The sequence below is a fragment of the Pan troglodytes genome, chromosome 6 (genome assembly GCF_028858775.2).
Source record: "Pan troglodytes isolate AG18354 chromosome 6, NHGRI_mPanTro3-v2.0_pri, whole genome shotgun sequence".
Taxonomy (NCBI): domain Eukaryota; kingdom Metazoa; phylum Chordata; class Mammalia; order Primates; family Hominidae; genus Pan; species Pan troglodytes.
The window spans coordinates 36,440,069-36,457,522 of NC_072404.2; the positions used below are offsets into that span (position 1 = coordinate 36,440,069).

The window sequence follows — 17,454 nt, forward strand, 5'->3', positions numbered from 1 at the left end:
ATACAGAAGTGGGAGGGGACTTCCCTCTCTGGCAGCCCAGCCCTGCCTGCAGATGAGCTTCTGGTTACAGACACTGGGTATCAAAGGACTGGAGGACAGATGTGCCCCACTCTTCAGGGGAGCTGTCTGCTGTGGCCAATGAGGGCACTGGGCCCTCAGGCACAGCCTCTGACAGGAGGGAGTAAGACAGAAAGAATCCCATCCACCCCGTGGGAAACGTAGACGGATGGGCACACACTCTGAGGGCTGATGGCAAGGCTAGAATTGTGGGGCTGGATGCAGAGAGGTGGGTGCCCATTACCGTAGCAACACAGCCGCCCCTGCTGAGGATCAGTGCTGATGATGTGGAGTGTGGGCTTCCAGGGGCATTAGGGTCTGAATGATGCAGGCAGGGTCTTATCTTGCAGGACTCTGTAGTCTGGGAGGCCTGGTTTCCATGCCCAGAGTGGCCCAGGCCTGCCAAAAACCCCCATTACAATGGGCTCTCCCCGTTTCAGATGCTGACACTTTACAAAGAGTTCCTGGTTCAGGCAGTTACCTGGGGTGGTCCTGAAGCCTGGCTGGGACATGAGACCCTATATTCTAGCTGTAGTTTTGTCTCTGGATAGCTAGGTGACCATGACTAAGCCCCTTCCCTCTTGGTCTCAGTTTTGCCTCTTAGAAAAATTACAGTAAATTGATTCTCTATGATGTTATTGGCATCTCAGGTGGATCAATTATATGTTATGTGAGACTCCCCAGTCTACTAAATGCCAGTGATCACCCTCAAGCTATTGTGACAACTCCAAGCATCCTGACATCAACATCAAATGGTTGGCACTTCTATCTCTGATACCTTCTGGAAAGACACAGACCATAGGAGACAGGTACCATGAGGGACTATTTTTGGTGGTAGTTTTGGGGGAAGGAGTACAAGGGACAGGGGTAGGCATGGGGAAAAGAGTTAATGGGACTGTGGTAAGGCACAACAATGGGGTCATTGGCTATTTGCAAAGAAAAGGACAGGAAGTGAGGGAGAGGCTGGATATGGTGGCTCATGCCTGTAATCCCAACATTTTGGGAGACCAAGGCAGGTGAATTGCTTGAGCCCAAGAGTTTGAAACCAGCCTGAGCAACATGATGAAACCCTATCTCTCAAAAAAAAAAAAAAAAAAAAAAAAGCCAGGCGTGGTGGTGTGCGCCTGTAGTCTCAGCTACTCAGAAGGCTGAAGTGAGAGAATTGCTTGAGCCTGGGAGGCAGAGGTTGCGGTGAGCTAAGATTGTGCCACTGCACTCCAGCCTGGGTGACAGAGTGAGACCCTGTGACGATGATGATGATGATGATGATAATGATGATGATGATAGAAGAAGAAGGAGGATGAAGAGGAGGAAGAGGAGGAGAAGAAGAAGAAGAAGACGTAGTACTAGTAGTAGTAGTAGTGGTGAGGGAGAGAAGGTGATGACATTGAGGTGGGGAGGGCCAGAAGCAATATTTACAGAAGGAATGAAGTCACTACATGGGATCGGAACTTTCAGCACCACGGACAGCACAACTCCCTTCTTCATCCCTGCCTATCTCTAAGGTTGGGGACCTCGGAGAGCTCCTAAGAACCAGCCTTCCCACCCGATATTCCGACCTTGGCCATGGGCCCAGCCCATTGAGGTCAAGCTAATTCATGCCCCTTTTCAAGGCCCAGCTCCAGCCCCAGCTCCTCCAGGTAGTTTCCATGACTGTTCCAGCTCCCCAAGGGTCCAGCTGCTTGTGACTGCCTGGCTCATGCTAGGCTGGGATTGTTCTTTCACTGACCCCTATAAAGGTGTTGTACTTTCCTAACCAGCCCAGGTTCTCTGGAGCAGAAGTTTACCTTATTTTGTACAAGGCTGAGAGCCCCTAAAGGCATGTCCTGGGTTGCTGTCATCTCTGGCCTTTTCTTAAGCACTGCACAGAGCTGAGCACACAGGATCTCAGGATGGACCAAGGCTGATGCTGTTTCCTAGGTTACTTGGGAACTCATTGAAAGTAGGAGGCTCAGAGTGGGCCAGGAGGACAGTCTGCCACCTTGTATGCCCATGCTTCACCAAGATGCATGGCAAATACAAAACAGTCACACATACATGCAGGAGGAAGCCAGGTCTCACACCAAGACACCATGGGTAGGCTGACCCAGCTGCCAAAACTGCAGACATTGCAGTCCAACCCCAAATGGGGGAGGGGTGTCAGTCTCAAACAGCAAACCTGTGGGCAGCATTCTCCAGGTTCCTGGCATGAAAGCTTTGACTGTTCCAAGGGAAGCAAGTTGGAAACTGAGTTATCAGGCATCTCCTTGGGAATTAGGAAGGAAGACAACTTCTGCATTTGGTCTGGTGGGACCAGAAGAGAGAAACTGACACATCTGGGGTCACTCAACCATGAAGAGGCAGAAGATCTCTCTCCCCTGGGACATGCTTCCTCACGGGAGACCCTGGAGTTGGTGTACCTAGGAGAGACAGGCTCTCCCTGTGACCCTGTGTTTCAGCAGGTGCAGCCAGTTATGCCACCTCTTCAGTGTCATTGCCACTTGGTGTCCAGATCCCCAGAAGATAATACCTTAGGGGCCAGATATCCCACCCTCAGTTCCCTTTACTGCCTGTAGTTGGGCCACTCCAGATCCAGCCATCTTCTTATCTGGCTTGGGGCCTAGTTGAGAAATCTTTGACCATGACTTTGAGTCACCTTTCTTACCTACTTTTTTTTTTTGAGATGGGGTCTCACTCTGTCACCCAGGTTGGGGGGCAGTGGTGTGATCTTAGCTCACTGCAGCCTTGAACTCCTATACTCAAGTGATCCTCCTGCCTCAGCCTCCTGAGTAATGGGACTACAGGCATGTGCCACCATGCCATGATCATTTGTTAATTTTTTTGTTTGTTTTGTAGAAACGGGGTCTCACTATGTGGTTTTGGCTGGTCTCAAACTCCTGGCCTCAAGTGATCCTCCTGCCTCAGCCTCCCAAAATGTTGGGATTGCAGGCATAAGCCACCATGCCTGGCCATCTTTCTTGCTTTCTGTGGGAAAAACCTCTCAACCAATGTCTCCTCCCAGCTTGGCCTCCACTTCCTGGACTGGATTGCTTTTTGTCCCCAGTTAAGAGACTTTTGGGGAAGGTGGACAGAGCTGGGGTGGTCAGACGTACAGTCCTAGTACTAACAGCATGGTTTTCCTGAGCTTCCCAAACGAGGTGCATCTCCTTGAGTCAGCATCCTGCATTGCTTGGAGACCACTGCAGGTTAAGGAGGACTGACCAACTTTGAGGCCCACCTTGCATATTTCTGTCTTGATCCGATCACAGCAATTTGGTGGTCAGAGGGGAACAGGCAGCTGGTGATGTTCACCCAAGCTCAGACCCAGACTGACGTAGAAGTGCTAGATTGAGTTTGGGAGTCTACTATTGCCAATCCCAGCCACTGGGTGGGAAAGGCATCCCCAGGGCCCTTTGCTGGTGATGTCTGGGATTCAGGCCAGGGAGCTTGGATTCCATTTCTTAGTGTTATATGGACACAGCTCTCTGAGCCTCGACTGCCTGTTCTGGACCTTCAGAGACCCTCAGCTCCCTATTTCCACAGGACTTTTCACTCATGGTGCCCTGCCATCCTTAAGCAGGACCTGTAAGCACACTTACAGGAGACGGTGGGGAAACTGAGTCATAGAAGCACTGAGCAGTTTAATGGAGACCATACTGGGTCTATGAAAAAGGGAAGGGGGAGCGGAACCCAGCTCACTGTGTAAGCTCTGCCCTCCCCAGAGAGGGGCAGTGGGAGGAGGCCCCTACCTCATGCTCCCGCCTCTACTGTACAGGGCTCCCTCCTTCCAGCCATCCTAGCAACACTCAGTGGGCTCGTCGCCATGACGCCGGCCTGTGGAGGAAAGTGGGGAGAGGACGAACAGAGGACCGCTGTGGCAGAAGCTGCCTTGGAACCGAGAAACATCACTAGAACTCATCAAGCCCTCCACCCACCTGGTGCAGATAAACTGAGGTCTGAAGAGGGGAGACAACCTGCCCAAAGTGAGAAAAGCAGTCAGTAGGATGGCCGGAATTAGATCTGGCTCTCAGTTCATAGTTCCTGTGAAGTAATGCAGGGAGAAGACAGCTGGCTGGAAGGATGCCAGCAGCATCCCTCCACGGGGGCAAGGGGCTGCCTTTCTCTACAGGCTTTTAGGGACCAGACCTTCTCAATCTAGATAGACAGAATTCTCCCTCCCAGGACATCCCCAGAAGCCACAGAGTTCTGGGGGCTCTCAGAGATAGCAGGAGACCACCACCCCAGAATGAGGATAGCCATTCTTGGTGTGAGCGGGATTTCCCCTACCCAAGGACATGATGGCCCCTCCTTCCAGGCCCCAGGCCACCTTCAACTCCCCTCCCCTTGCTGACAATGCCTTAGCTGTCTACAGGGAGCCCCAAGCAGCAGCATCTCCCCTATGTGCCATGGCCCCACGAGGTCAGCATGTTCTCTGTCCCCTTCACACAGATAAGAAAACTGAGACTTGGACAAGGAGGGCCTGCCAGTCCCTCAGTGAGTCATGGCAAACCCAGGACTTAGATCCAGCCGTGCTAAATCTGAGCCCAGGTTCCTCCCACTCTCCCTTGCCCCAGCTGCTCTCCTGGCAGGTGCTGTGTGTGAAAGGGACCGCCTGCCTGACTCTGAAGCACCTGGTGAGGGTGGGCAGTCAGAGGGGCCCAAATGCCTCTACCTGGGGCCCAGCCAAGAAGCCCTCTGGGGAGCTCCTTGAGGATCACTGAGATGGGGCTCCTCCTTCAGCCTGTCTTCAGGGCTCCAGGCTCTGCTGTGGCACTGGTGGTAAGGAGTGCACAGGGAAGGATGCTGGGACCTCTGACTTAAGGAGCAGGAGGGAGGAGAGGAAAGGGCCAAGGCCCAGGTCCCCAGCCAGCCCTTGATTGAGATTTAGATGGCACATTTTGAAAATCAAGCAGTATCCTTCCAGAGTATTCTGGTCGTGTACCATAGGGCTACGGACAAGCAGCCGCTGTCTCTAAAGCCAGCAGAATCGAGGCCCATGCCCTGGTCCAACATTTGAGGCCTCCATGATCTGGCTGCTTCTTCCCTCCCTCCTCTTTCACTTCCGCTCCCACCCTCCCTTCCATCTGACACATCATTAGCTCAATTTTTCAAGGCACTGTTCAACAACACTTCCTCCATGAAGTCTTCCAAATTTACTCTCCCTTCCTCTTGGAATAACTCCCTTCCATGTGCTCTGACTGTCTTCACTGTGCTATTTTACTTGGGAGCCTATATCAAAAGTTCTCTTTGAGAGTCTGCCTGTCTGTCAGTCTTTCTAGAACAGGAGCCCCTGGAAGGCAGGCTCAGGTCTTATGCATCTTTGAAAAGCTTGTCTCTAGGCTCCTCAATTCTTTCTGGGGGAAAGGGTAAAATACTCAGAACCCCAATAAGGGGTGAGCCTGAGCAAGACGATTAGGTGGCTGGAGGATTCCAGGGGAGAGCAGGAGACAGGAAAGATCAAGATGCATGCAGAGGTGGGTAGAAGCTAGAGCAGAAGCCAGGAGTTCCCAGAGCCAGCAGAGGCCTATCAGGGCCCAGACTTGCTGTAGAACTCTGAGCAGCTGTGTTTCCCTCTCCCGGCCAGTCATTTCCTACCCTTAAGTGGGGAGGGGAAGGCTGGACTCAGAACATAGAGCGCTCTGCAGCCGGGCAGCTCTGGGGTGTCTGGATGGCCACAAGGGCATCCACCTCTGCTCTATTTCTCTTCCTTCCTTCCTTCTTTTCTTAGCTAAACCTCTGTGATGGCCATGCCTGTCCCACCTTCCCTCTCTCCCAGCAGGGAAGTTGTTCTCATACATGGAGTAACTTGTGGCCCTTGGAGAATGGAATAGAGTTAGGGGGGGATCAGGTCTCGCTGGAGTCTGAGAATGCAGACCTGAGTTTCCGGATTTACAGCTTCTACTTCTTCAACCCAGAGGGCAGGGTCTATCTGGGGTCCTCCTGAGGCTTGCACCCCTGCACTGCACCTGTCCTTAACAAATGTGGCATCCCAACTGCTCCAAGACCTTTAAAGTTTACCCCCACTCCCTCCAGAAAGCCTCCCAGGAATGTCCCAGTGTCCACCAAGCCCCTCTTCCCGATCTCTGACTGTTGATTTGCACAAGCCTCGTTGATAAGCAGCCTGGGGCTTCTTGAGGGCAGGTCTCAGCCTTTCTTATCACCTCTGACTCTTAGGGCTGAAGAAGGGATTCCTGCGTAAGCAGGCAGACCCAATGGGAGAGACCCCTCTGGCTGGAGACCACTCAGCTTATGTGTTTCCACTGTAACACAACCAGTGCTTCAGCATGTCTCTAGAATGGGGTTCTGGGAAATGGGGACCCCTAACCTCCCCATGTGGCTAGGTTAGATGGGATGCCCTTTCTTCCCCTGTCCTGGCAGATGCCTCAGTACAGATGACCCCAGCCATTCCCAGTAGGACATTGCGGAGCTTGAGGTCAAGGAGGCTGAGGCTGAGCCAAGCTGCACTTAGTGGTTCCACAGAAGGAAAACGGACCATGGCCAGGAGGGAGGTGGCAAGACCCTCCTTTGCAGCCAAAAGGACCGTAGGGACAGGCAAGATGAGGTGCAGGAGGAGGGCAGATAGAAGGAGGGATGGGAGTGGGGAGACAGTGGGTTTGGAGATGGAGTCGGGGGATGAAGAAGGCAGTAGGGAGAGATGGAGAAAGAGAGAGAGAGGTAGAAAATGAGAGAATCTGAGAAAGACAGAAACATACACCCAGAAACAGAACCACACATAGAGAAAAACAGAAACAGACAGGGAGACAATGAGAGAGACACAGAGACAGAGATATACACACAGAGATGGGCTCAGAGGAGTCCGTGTGGAATGGGGAGAGGTGGGAGGAAAATGGAATATAAGTGCCCCACTTCCGGCCAAACCACTTCCATGCTAATCCACTTCCTTTCTGCCTACAGATAGGGAGACAGGCCCACAAAAGGGATGAGACTTGCCCCAATTAAATTGTATATGGACATTTAGGATTGTTTCTAGCCACCCAGGATTTGAACCTGGTTCGGGGAATCCTGGGGTAAGACCGAGGCTACCTCCCCGCCTAGAGCTAAAATGCCAGATCCTTACTTCCCAGGATCCCTTGTAGCCAGAGCTTTGGCATGGGATTTGGGGCTCCACATATTCCCCCACCCATCAGATGCACCTACCCGAGGGAATTAGTGAACTGGAGGCCCCCAGATGGAGACAGGGAGAAAGCCTCTCCAGAGATAACTGCAGGAAGCTTAAGACTCTAGGTTGGCCAGGTGCAGTGGCTCACGCCTATACTCCCAGCACTTTGGGAGCCAGAGACAGGAGGATCGCTTGAGTCTGGGAGTTCAAGACCAGCTCTGGCAAAATGGCAAGATCCCACCTCTACAAAAAATTTAAAAATTAGCCAGGTGTGGTGGCATGTGCCTGCAGTCTCAGCTACTCGGGAGGCTGAGGCAGGAGGATCGCTTGGGCACAGGAGTTTGAGATTGCAGTGATCTTTGATCATGCCACTAGTGGTGGCCAGGGCTGGTGGTGTTGGCAGGGCCTTTCAGGGAGAGAGAGGTCCCCTCACAGGGCCAGCTCTACGCTGTGTTCTTGGCTTGGGGCCCCAAATCTGGTTCTCTAGCCCACTCAGTGATTCCATAAGCTCCCCAATATCTTTTTTAAAAATTTCTTCTCTGCTTAACCTAGCAGAGTTGCTTTTTGAGAGGCAGCAGAACCTGGGTTTGAATCCTTGTTCTGTTACAAGTGACTTAATTGCTCCACACCTCAGTTTCCCCATGTGTAAAATGAGGATAATGCCATGTCTCTGTCACTCGATGGTGCAAGGATTAAATGAGTTAAACCACAGTACAAACACGTGGAAGCTCAGCCACTGAAGCGCCAGCACAGGTTGTGTAGAGAACACCCAAGGAGACTCGTGTGCTTAACTTGGCTCTGCCGCTGACTAACATGTGTGGCCATGCACTAGTCCCTTCCCTTCCCTTGGCCTAGTCCCTTCCCTTCCCTTGGCCCTGCTGCATCTGGAAATAACTCTGGGTAAGATGGCTCAAGGCTCTGAGCCAGCCTCCCAAACTCACACACTGTAGCTATTTGCTAACCCCACATCCTGAGGACTTCTTATGCCTTATCTCCACTCTTGGTGCTCTCTTGAGCTTTTCCCCACCCAACCAGCTGCTTCCTGAACATCTCCACTCAGCTGTCCCTCCAGCTCCTCAAAGTCAACACATCCCCAACTGTGCTCAGCTGTTTCCTGTGTGCCCAACCTTTACCTGGCCATCTCTCACCATATCTTGTCAATTTCAAATGCCCAAGGTTGCTGGCGTCTTCAACCTCATTTGCTCCTACAGCCTGCGGTCTACCTGGGTCTGTGCAGAAATCCCCTTACTTCTCCTTTCCCTCCAGAGGACAGTGTGCTCCCAAAATTGAGCTTCTCTGCTCACAAGCTCACCCAGGCTCCCTCTCCAGATGGTGAAGCCCTGTAGAATGCCCTGCATCACCTGATCTCCATGCCCCTCCCCAGCCTCATTGTTTCTTTCTCCTACTCCCTGTTCTCCATACAACACACTCCTCCCAAGGCACAAAGCCCAGCCTGTCTCCTTGCCTTTGCTCAGTCCCCTCAGCCTAGAGGGCCTCTCCTGTGCCTATTACACTCACCTGCTAAAATCCAACCTGTCCCCAGAAGTCCAGCTCAGAGGGCTAAGTCCTCCCTGATCCTCCAGGCCAGAGGTATGAGTCTTCTTTCCAAACCTCTAAGCTCTCCTCGCAAACCGAATGCCTCTTGTGGAGGGAGTACTGCCCCATGGTTAATAGCGAGGGCTGTGGATTCACCTGCCTGCACTGGTGCATAGGAGCTGATTAGGACTTTCAATAAGTTACTTCATGTGTCTGAGACTCAGTGTTCTTGCCTGCAATATGGGCATAAAAGCAGTACGTATCTCAGAGGGAGTGTGGGCGAGTGGGATTATGGATGCCTGAGATATGGATACAAAGCTCTCTCAGTGGTAGCTGGCACCTGGAAAATGATCAACACTTAGCTTTGTGGCAGATTCTCTGTGCTCAGCTGAGTTGAAAAATCGCAGAGACTAATATCTAAACTGCTATCCCCACCCGGGCGATTCCTGCTCTCTAAGGAATGAGGCTTCAATGCGGGTTTGGCTACAGCATAACAAAATTGGGGCAGGAAGTGGAGCCCGAACGCTCCTGTTCTTCCCCTAGGCTTCTCGTGGAGGTTTCTCCCTCTGTCATTCTTTTTAAAGGAAGGATCCCAGGAAAAGGCAAACAGAGAAGCAGGAAGCAGCACTGATGTGAAGAAAGGGGAGGAGGGAAATCAATCATGCATTTCCACAGCCATTAGCAGCCTCTGCTCTTCCCACCTAGGCTGACCTCACACCCCAGGTGCTGGTTAGTGGGAAGTGCTCCCCACCCTCCACAAGCTCCTCTCATTCTCCAGCAGTTGCAGTGCAGGCAGCACTTTGTTCTAAATGAAGAAAATTGTTCATTAGATACCAGGGGCTAATTGGCCCTACTTTTACCAGCCTGGGTGGTGCCCCAACCTTTTATCAGCTTCTCATTAGACTTGATTGATATGAATGGCCTGATATGTGCTGTCTGCAGCACCTTTGGGAAGTCTTCCTTGTCACCCCGCCCCCACACCCCAATCCCATAGACCTTGTGCTTCCCCCCTAATTAGGGCATTCATCATTCTGTTCTTTTTGTCTGTTGCAATTGTGAGTGAGAGCCTCAATACAGTGCCTGTGCAGTGGCTGGCACATAGTGGGTATTCCACAAATTGACTGAGTATTACTGTACTCAGCTTGGCTATGAAGAAGAGACCCAGGCCCAGCCCTGGGAAAGGGGGGCCTCCAGGCTGGTCGGGGAGAACAAGGCATAGCCCAGGCTGGGGTAAGAACGAAAGCAGAGCTCCCTGAGGTTCACAGGCTGTGGGCTGAGATGCTCCATCATCCCACTTTACCCTGGATGGCCCTTAATCTCCGGGCCCAGTCTGAATCAGGCATGCTGATCTCCATTGCCCCACCCCACACAGCTCACGGAATCCTAAAAATACAGTTTTATAAGGTCAGGACTAGGAAGGCACAGGGAAATCATTCCTTCTGCTTGCACACCTCCTAGCTTGGGGATCTTACTTCCTTCTAGGGAGATCTGTTTTAATCATGGATGGGAAGCATGTGCTCCCTGGGCCCACCAGAGCCCTCAGCTGGTGCAGCCAGGAGAGTGCGGCTTGGCATCAGGTGCAGGTACATCTCTCTTGCCTTCTAACCATCTCTCATGGCAAAGCCCTCAGCCTCAGCTTCTGAAAGCTTGTGTGTGTGTGTGTGTGTGTATGTGTGGTGGAGGTGGAGCTGGGCTACCAATCAGACACAGACACTCTGAGGATGTTTCCAGGATGAGAGGCTTCAGACAAACAATCCAGATAGGGTCTCAGCGTGCTTGACAACTGGGGTCCGGCTGGAGATGTCAGGGGGGTTCTAGGTGGGGCAGTGATTGCTGCCCCCACAGCCTCCCGCAGACCACACACCTGGCTCCCATCCCATGTTCCACAGGGCACAGACAGGCACCTACCCACACGCACACACCCAGAACCCACACTGAACGACCCCACCTGGAGGCTGTGTAACTCCAGCAACCTCTACTGCCCTTTTCCCCAGAGCCTCAAGCCAGTCCATGATTTGCCAGGAGGAAGGCAGGCACAGGTTGTTCTCCTTGAGAGATGGTGTTGGGGTGCTGATTCAGACACCACTCATTATGGGGGCGCAGGAATAATGCTGCCCACAGCCCCTGACTCAGCCCAGCAGGTCAGTCCTGGGACCTCGGATTAGGGAAGATGCAACACCCCGCACCCTCTGGCTTAGCACAACCTACGCCTGCATGTCCTCCCCACGGAAACATGCGCTCGGCCCAGCCCTCCTGCCTCCTACCCTCCTCCTCCTCTCTGGTAGTAGGGTCTGGTCACTGCACTCACTCTGGGGGATTTGGGACTTAGCATATCCGCCCTCCTGGGATAGGTCCCCCTCCTGGGCAGGGGAAGCATTGTCTAAACAATGAAGCCCTAATGGGGAACTTCAGGCAACGGGAACCTACAATGAGGGAAGGAGGTTTACACTCCAAGAGGAGGAAGTATTTCCTTCTCCCCTTTTTGGGCTGTCACCGCATGGAGCACGGGAATTGTGGGCAAATCACTGGCTTACTGAGATTAGACGCTGTATTGGGGGTAGAAGCAGAAGGCGCGCCCCCAACACTGTAAGGGGTCCTTAACGCCCGCGGTCCGCGGTACCGCGGCCGTCAGCAGCTTTGTGCCGCTGGGTCCGGAATCCTCTTTACTCCCTAAACCGCCTTCTCAGGAGGCCGGTGTAGAGCAGGCAGCGAGGGCCGGGGGCACTCACGGGTCGTGTTGTACTTGACGCCGTTGAAGTACTCGGGGCACGGCCTCTCCACGAGGGCTCCGGCAGCGCTGCGGGGCCAGCACGTTCCGATCTGGTCCAAGGTCGTGTTGCAGTAGGAGTAGGGACCTGGCGGCGGGAGAGAGCGCAGTAGGGCTCAGAGGGGCCCGCAGGGACGCGGGGCTCTCGGAGCGCGGGGTCAGGGGCGCACCCAGCGCGCGAGAGAAGGAGCCCGCGCAGCCTCCGACCGCTCGCCTCCCGCCTACCCTCGGGGTCCAGGGGTGGCCCCCAGCCGTCCAAGAGCAGCTCTTCAGCCAGCGCCAGGCTGCAGTTGGCCTCCAGCAGGCTGTGGAGCAGTGCCGCGTCCATCGCGTCCCGCAGCCGCGTGTGGAGAGGGAGTGGGAGTGCGCGCCCGGCGTGGCTGCGAGGGAGTGGACGCGAGAGTGAGCGGCCGAGAGGGCGCGGGGTCCTGGCCCCCGCCAGCCCAGCCCCGATCTCCCGGGCAGCCTTTGGGCGCCACCTCCGGTCGCCCAGAGCTGTCAAGTGGGGACCTTCCCGGAGAGGAGCCGCCGAGTGCACGGAGCTGCGGGTACAGCCGCTCCGCCGCGGCCAATGGCTGCGCCGGGGGGCGGGGCCGGGCGGCTCCTCTCGGAGGGGCTCAGTCTCCAACCCCCGGGCCCTCCACCCTGCCCAAAGTACGGCTTCTCAGTTCGCAGCTCTCTTCCACTCGCGGCGTCCAGAGGAGGGCGGTGGGCTGGAGAGCGTGGGCCTGGGGTGACGGAATGCCCTGTGCGGGGATCGCAGGCCCCCGAGCTGCAGGGGGCAGCAAAGCGCGCCCACCTGCCTGCCTGCCCGAGGAGAACACCGCAGCTCTGCTAACCGAGGGACAGCCGCGACCCAAAGTTCGGCAGCTCTCCTCCTGAGCTTCCCCTCCCTGAGCGAGGACACTGGAGGGAGGCAGGGACGGAGAGCCCATGGGCAGATCTGCATCCTCCAAAAGCCTCCATAGCCTCTGGGAAGGAAATGTATCGAGGAGGCCTGGAGGGAAGCAGGGAGACACCCAGGAGTCTAATGAGATCAAGTGGCCTGAGTGGGTTGAAGTCCTTGGATCAGACCGTGGAAGCTGGAATGGAGAGAGATTTCGGAGGGGCAGCCAGACCTGGTGAGGAGGAACTAGAGTGGGTGGCTGGTTTTAAGTAGGAGCCCAGAGGCAGGGATAACATCAGGTCTCCTGCTTGAGTGACTGGGTGGCCATTTAATCAGATGGAGTAAGTCTAGGGGAGAAATTGGCTGAAATTATCTGGAAGGCTTTATACACCCAGTTGTTAGTGCCTTGGGCACCAGAAAGAGTAAAGGAAGAAGTGAGAATGTGTCTCTCTTCCTCAAGGCTTGGGCAGGGCTTCACCTGACCCTGGTTTCCACACCAGTAGCGGGGCAGGGGCGGGGAGAATCAGGCCCCACAGCAGGTGTGGAGGAGCTGGAAACCTCCCCAGAGAACTTGCCCAGGCCCCCCACCCCACCCTGGCCCAGAATGCCTCCTTGGTGATCTGCTGTGGCTGCACCCTCAGAGTGCCCAGGGCGGGCCTGCTGTGTCTGCCAGCTGAGTGGGGCATTGGGCTCGGGAAGCAGGACCTGGGGTAAGGCATGCTTCCACTCAGGCTGCATTTTGGTCCAGCCTCTGACTCTGCTCTCCCTGCCATGGTACCCCAGGCAGGATGCTTGCCCTCTCTTCTGGAGCTTTCTCCATCAGTGAAATCTTCCCCGAGGCCCCTCTCAGCTCTGAGACTCTCTGGTTCTGAGTTATGAGACGGAGAGTCTGGGGAAGACATACATGTGTGTTGCGTGTTGTTTGTTTCTATCTTTAGAGGGCAACGAGAGCTGGAACCTAGTCTCAGAAACCAGTCCTGTTCCCCTGCCATCCTCCACATAAACCTAAGCTGCTAGGAAAGGCTGAAACCACCATGAACTAGCACCATGCCCTGGGCAGAGAGAGGCGAAGCAGCAGGCAGGCTGCTTTTGTGTGCTCCGCTCTCACCAGCCTCCATATTAATGGTGCTGTCACTGCCCAGGCAGAGCGAGTGAGACCACACTAAGACCAGGGCTGAGCCCTGGAATCTCTCCAGGGCCTGCTGACTGGCAGGTACAAGATGCTGAGCAGCCAGCCAGGTCTATCCTCTGCCTCCTGAATGGACAGTGAGAGCCCAGGCTCAGCTCTGGGCAGCTGCAGAGGTAGAGGTTCCTTGGTCTTCATATTATCCAGTGCCAGGAGCAGGAGAGGACCTAGGCAGAGTCCTACCCTCTGCTCCTAGACTGAGCCCTGTTACCCAGGGTCCCACACAGGCCAGAGTGTGGCTGGCCAGGTCAGCCCATGTATTCACAGGGCAATAGTGTCCCTCATATACAAGGGATAGCCCTTCACACAGCACAGTGCAGCACGGAGGAAGGGAGAAATCCTAAGCCAAGCTTAAGTTATTATCCTTGTTCGTTACTGGAGCCACCACCTAGGTGGTGCCTAAAGCACCTATAGATGCAGCTATGTCAAGAGGTGGTGTTGACCAGAGGCCAGGGACTTATCTCATGCAGATTTCTGCAGAACGGAGGGTTGGCCTGGGTGAACTGGATCGCTCTTAACTGGGAGAGCTCATAACAGATGGTTGGCCTGGGTGAACTGGATTGCTCTTAACTGGGAGAGCTCACATACCAAAGATTCTTCTGGGAAGTGACCATTTCAGTGGCAGAGTCAAAGGCTGTTCTGCATCCTGAATGAGCAGTTGGGGTCTGAGCACATACCCACAGACCCACAGACCCAAGGTCCCCTGGATGTGGGGCCATTTCTTCATGGATCTTATTATTATAGGCACAGTTGTCATTCTAGATGTGACAGAGGGAAAACTAGAAAAGGTAGCAGTTTGGGAACAAATTGATTTTACGGCTCACTTTAGTGTCTGCAAACAGGTAAATGAGGAAGAAATTGGGAAGAGCCCCAAAATTCCCTCAATTTTACTAAATCCAAGTACAAACAAACAAAGACAGGGGCATTTTTGCTAACTAAAGAAGCAGAGGTAGATTAGAGGCTTTGGGATAGTGATGGGTTCCTAGCGCTGCAGGCCAGCCCCATCCCAGCTGGAGGCCAGGAATTAGGGGATAAGTATTTGGAACAGTTTGTGTGTCCCCAAGCTGTTGGGGACAGGTTGGCAAATAGGTTCAGGGAAGTGTGACAGGTACTTTGGAAGACCCCTGTGTACCATGAGCAGCAGAGTAAGGCAGGTGCCTCTGGTGCCCTGCGTCCCATCCCATGGCCCACCTCTGATGTCAGCTGCAGCAGCAGTGGACAGTTCCAGGCCAGCTCAGACACACTTGCAAAGCCTAATACATGGCATCAAACAGGCATGTAGGCACAACAGAATCACACACAGAGCCACAGTTATGCATCTTCACCATGCACACACATTCTCTCTCTCATTCATCCCCTACCACTCAAATGTCAGCTGGAAAACAGGATTTAAAGGGACAGGATGCATCTTTGCTTCTCTAAGGGACTGTCCTTGGTTAGACTACATAGAGAGGGAGTCTATTCAGGCACAGATGGAATAGTCGTGGTACTTCCTGGGAATTACGACGGGGTTGCTGAGGGCACAGAGGTTCCAGAGGGGCCTGAAGGTGCTGCACTTTTGCCCTGTAGCACTGGAGACAGGGGTCCCAGGCCAGGCACCCCCTCCTCACCCTATCCTACTCCACTGCAGGACAGAGGAATTGGCCTGGTGTCTTCATGTCAAGCCATGGGACTAAGCTGTGGGGACAGAAAGGACTCTCAGTGACATTCAATCCCACATTCTTGTTTTACAGATGGACAATAGGATTCCCAGACAAGGAAAAGAGGTTTCCCTCCCTTATTTCTCCCAGGCCATCCTTATCTCTGCAGCAGCCCAAATGGGCTCCCTGTCTCCTCATGGCAGATAAAATGATGTTTTATAATTACGATCCTGTCACTCTTCCTCATAGGAGTGCTGCCAACCCGTTGCCCTTGAGATGGAGACCACCTCTTTGGTATTGCAAAGAAGGTCCTTCGTAATCGTCTATCCCTCATCCTCACCCTTCTGCTCCATTTGAAAGGCCCTCCAGAACAACATGTCATTCCTGGGAACCATCTTTGGTATTGCAAAGAAGGGTCTTCATGATCATCGTCCCCCATCCTCACCCTCCTGCTTCATTTGAAAGGCCCTCCAGAACAATGTGTCACTACCAGAAACCATTCGCTATCTCTGTTCCTTGTTTGTATTTCTGCACTGGAAATGGCCTTACAGCTCCACACTCATCCTTCAGACATGCAGCTCCTTGGTGACCCCATCTGCTGGGTGCTGGCCTATGTCACATCCAGGTTGCTTTTTATTCATTGTCTCATCTACCAGCCCATGCCTCCCCAAGGGCAGGGCTGGTCCTGTTCACTAACCCATCCCCAGCACCCATTGGAATGCTCTAGACTTCAGCCCAGTGAGTCACTAAGAAAGAACAGATACCTTGGCAGAAGAGCTGAGGAAAGCCCAGGTCCCTGTCTTCAGGCCAAGGCTCTCTCCCATTTGACCAACCCTGGCATATGTGTGTGTGTTGCATTGAGGAATTATTTCAAGGTATCTTTGAATCCATTCGGATTCTTGGCCAGGTGCAGTGGCTCACACCCATAATCTCAGCACTTGGGGAAGCCAAGGTAGGCAGATTGCTTGAGCACAGGAATTCAAGACTAGCCTACAAAAAATAATAAAAAATAAATAAATAGTCCATTTGGATTTTTATATCATCTATGGATAGGATAAATAATATGCCTCATAATATATGCCCTAATATTTTTCAATATATGTAGCTGCCTCTGTGATGAATAAAATAGAAATAATCTATTTAAAGCCTGCCTGAGGTCATAATTGCTCTGTGATTTTGCATGTGTTGCCTTTTTCAGGGGCATACAATTGAATTGATCATAGATTCATGACCCTTTGTCATTATTAGTCTGTGCATTAGCCCATGCATGGCTTAACTTTATTTTTTAGTCTTTATTTTATTTAGTCTTTTTATTGTATGTAGTAGACAATATAATAAGCCTACCACCCAATTGGAAACTACATCATTACCAGTCACTTATCTATTTATTTCTATTCTCCTTCCCCAGAGGGAACATTCCCTTGACTATTGCATTTGTCATTCTCTGGCTCATATTTTTTTTCAGTTTTCTCACAGGTATGTACATCTAAAAGATATAGTGTTTGGTTTTACTTGGTTTTGAACTCTGTGTTAGTCATGATGCATTTCCCCAAGCAGTGGACACTGAAAAGAAGGTCATTATCAATTTGGGGACTTGAGAAATGATTCCTGAAGCTTGAGGGGCTCCCTAGCAGCCTCTACATCCACCATCCGGTCATGGTTCATGTGGGGTGATGCATCCCCAGAGTGGCTGCTAGGCAGCGTCACAAGCGATGCGGTGGTTGAATATTTAATGACATGGGGAAATGTTCACTCTGAGTTATAAGAGGAAAAAGCAGGCGACGAAACTATGGACACACTATTATCCCATTAAAAAAAAAAGAAAAGAAAAAGAAAATAAAAAAAAATTGAACATGAGGCTCTATGAATGCATAAATTCTTGAGGGATATGAGACATTATAAAAATTCCTGGGTTGTGGGAGAATGAGTACGTATCATCTTCTCCTTTGAGTTAAATTTTTTTGTGCCCAATTTTATAGAAATCATGTGGATCCCTTTTGCAAATGGATGAATGCTGTTAGAGGCTGAACAGGCAAGGCTGTATGTTTGGAGAAGCTGGGACCCTATCCGCTGCACTCAGAGCGGGGACCATCCGCCAAGGGAGACAGGGAAGGGTCTGTGCCATCTGCTGGAGGGAGGGCAGAGGAAGGCAGGGAGAAGGCTATGGGTCTGCTGACAAACCCACGCTGCCTCTGAGGGTGAGGGAAGGTTGGGCTTTCCTGAAGGGAGGGGCCTCCATTTCCTGTCTGATGCTGGCATGGCCTGTGCTGGGTGTCCCTGTGG

At 52.8% G+C, this 17,454-nt stretch overlaps 1 protein-coding gene across 3 annotated transcripts in view; it reads right to left on the bottom strand.

Annotated features, from left to right (window-relative positions):
* Window positions 1-17,454, bottom strand: part of CRHR2 (corticotropin releasing hormone receptor 2) — a 48,118-nt gene that overhangs the window by 18,553 nt on the left and 12,111 nt on the right. The window contains exons 1-2 of one of the 3 annotated variants that reach the window (XM_003318237.6): window positions 11,685-12,034; window positions 11,422-11,547 (exon numbers count right to left, since the gene is read on the bottom strand). In XM_003318237.6, the coding sequence (XP_003318285.3) occupies window positions 11,422-11,547; window positions 11,685-11,787 (229 nt within the window). In that variant the 5' untranslated portion in view covers window positions 11,788-12,034. Of the gene's footprint in view, window positions 1-11,421; window positions 11,548-11,684; window positions 12,035-17,454 lie in introns of those variants that run through there. The other 2 variants (XM_009452850.5, XM_016958680.4) reach the window with 2 other exon arrangements.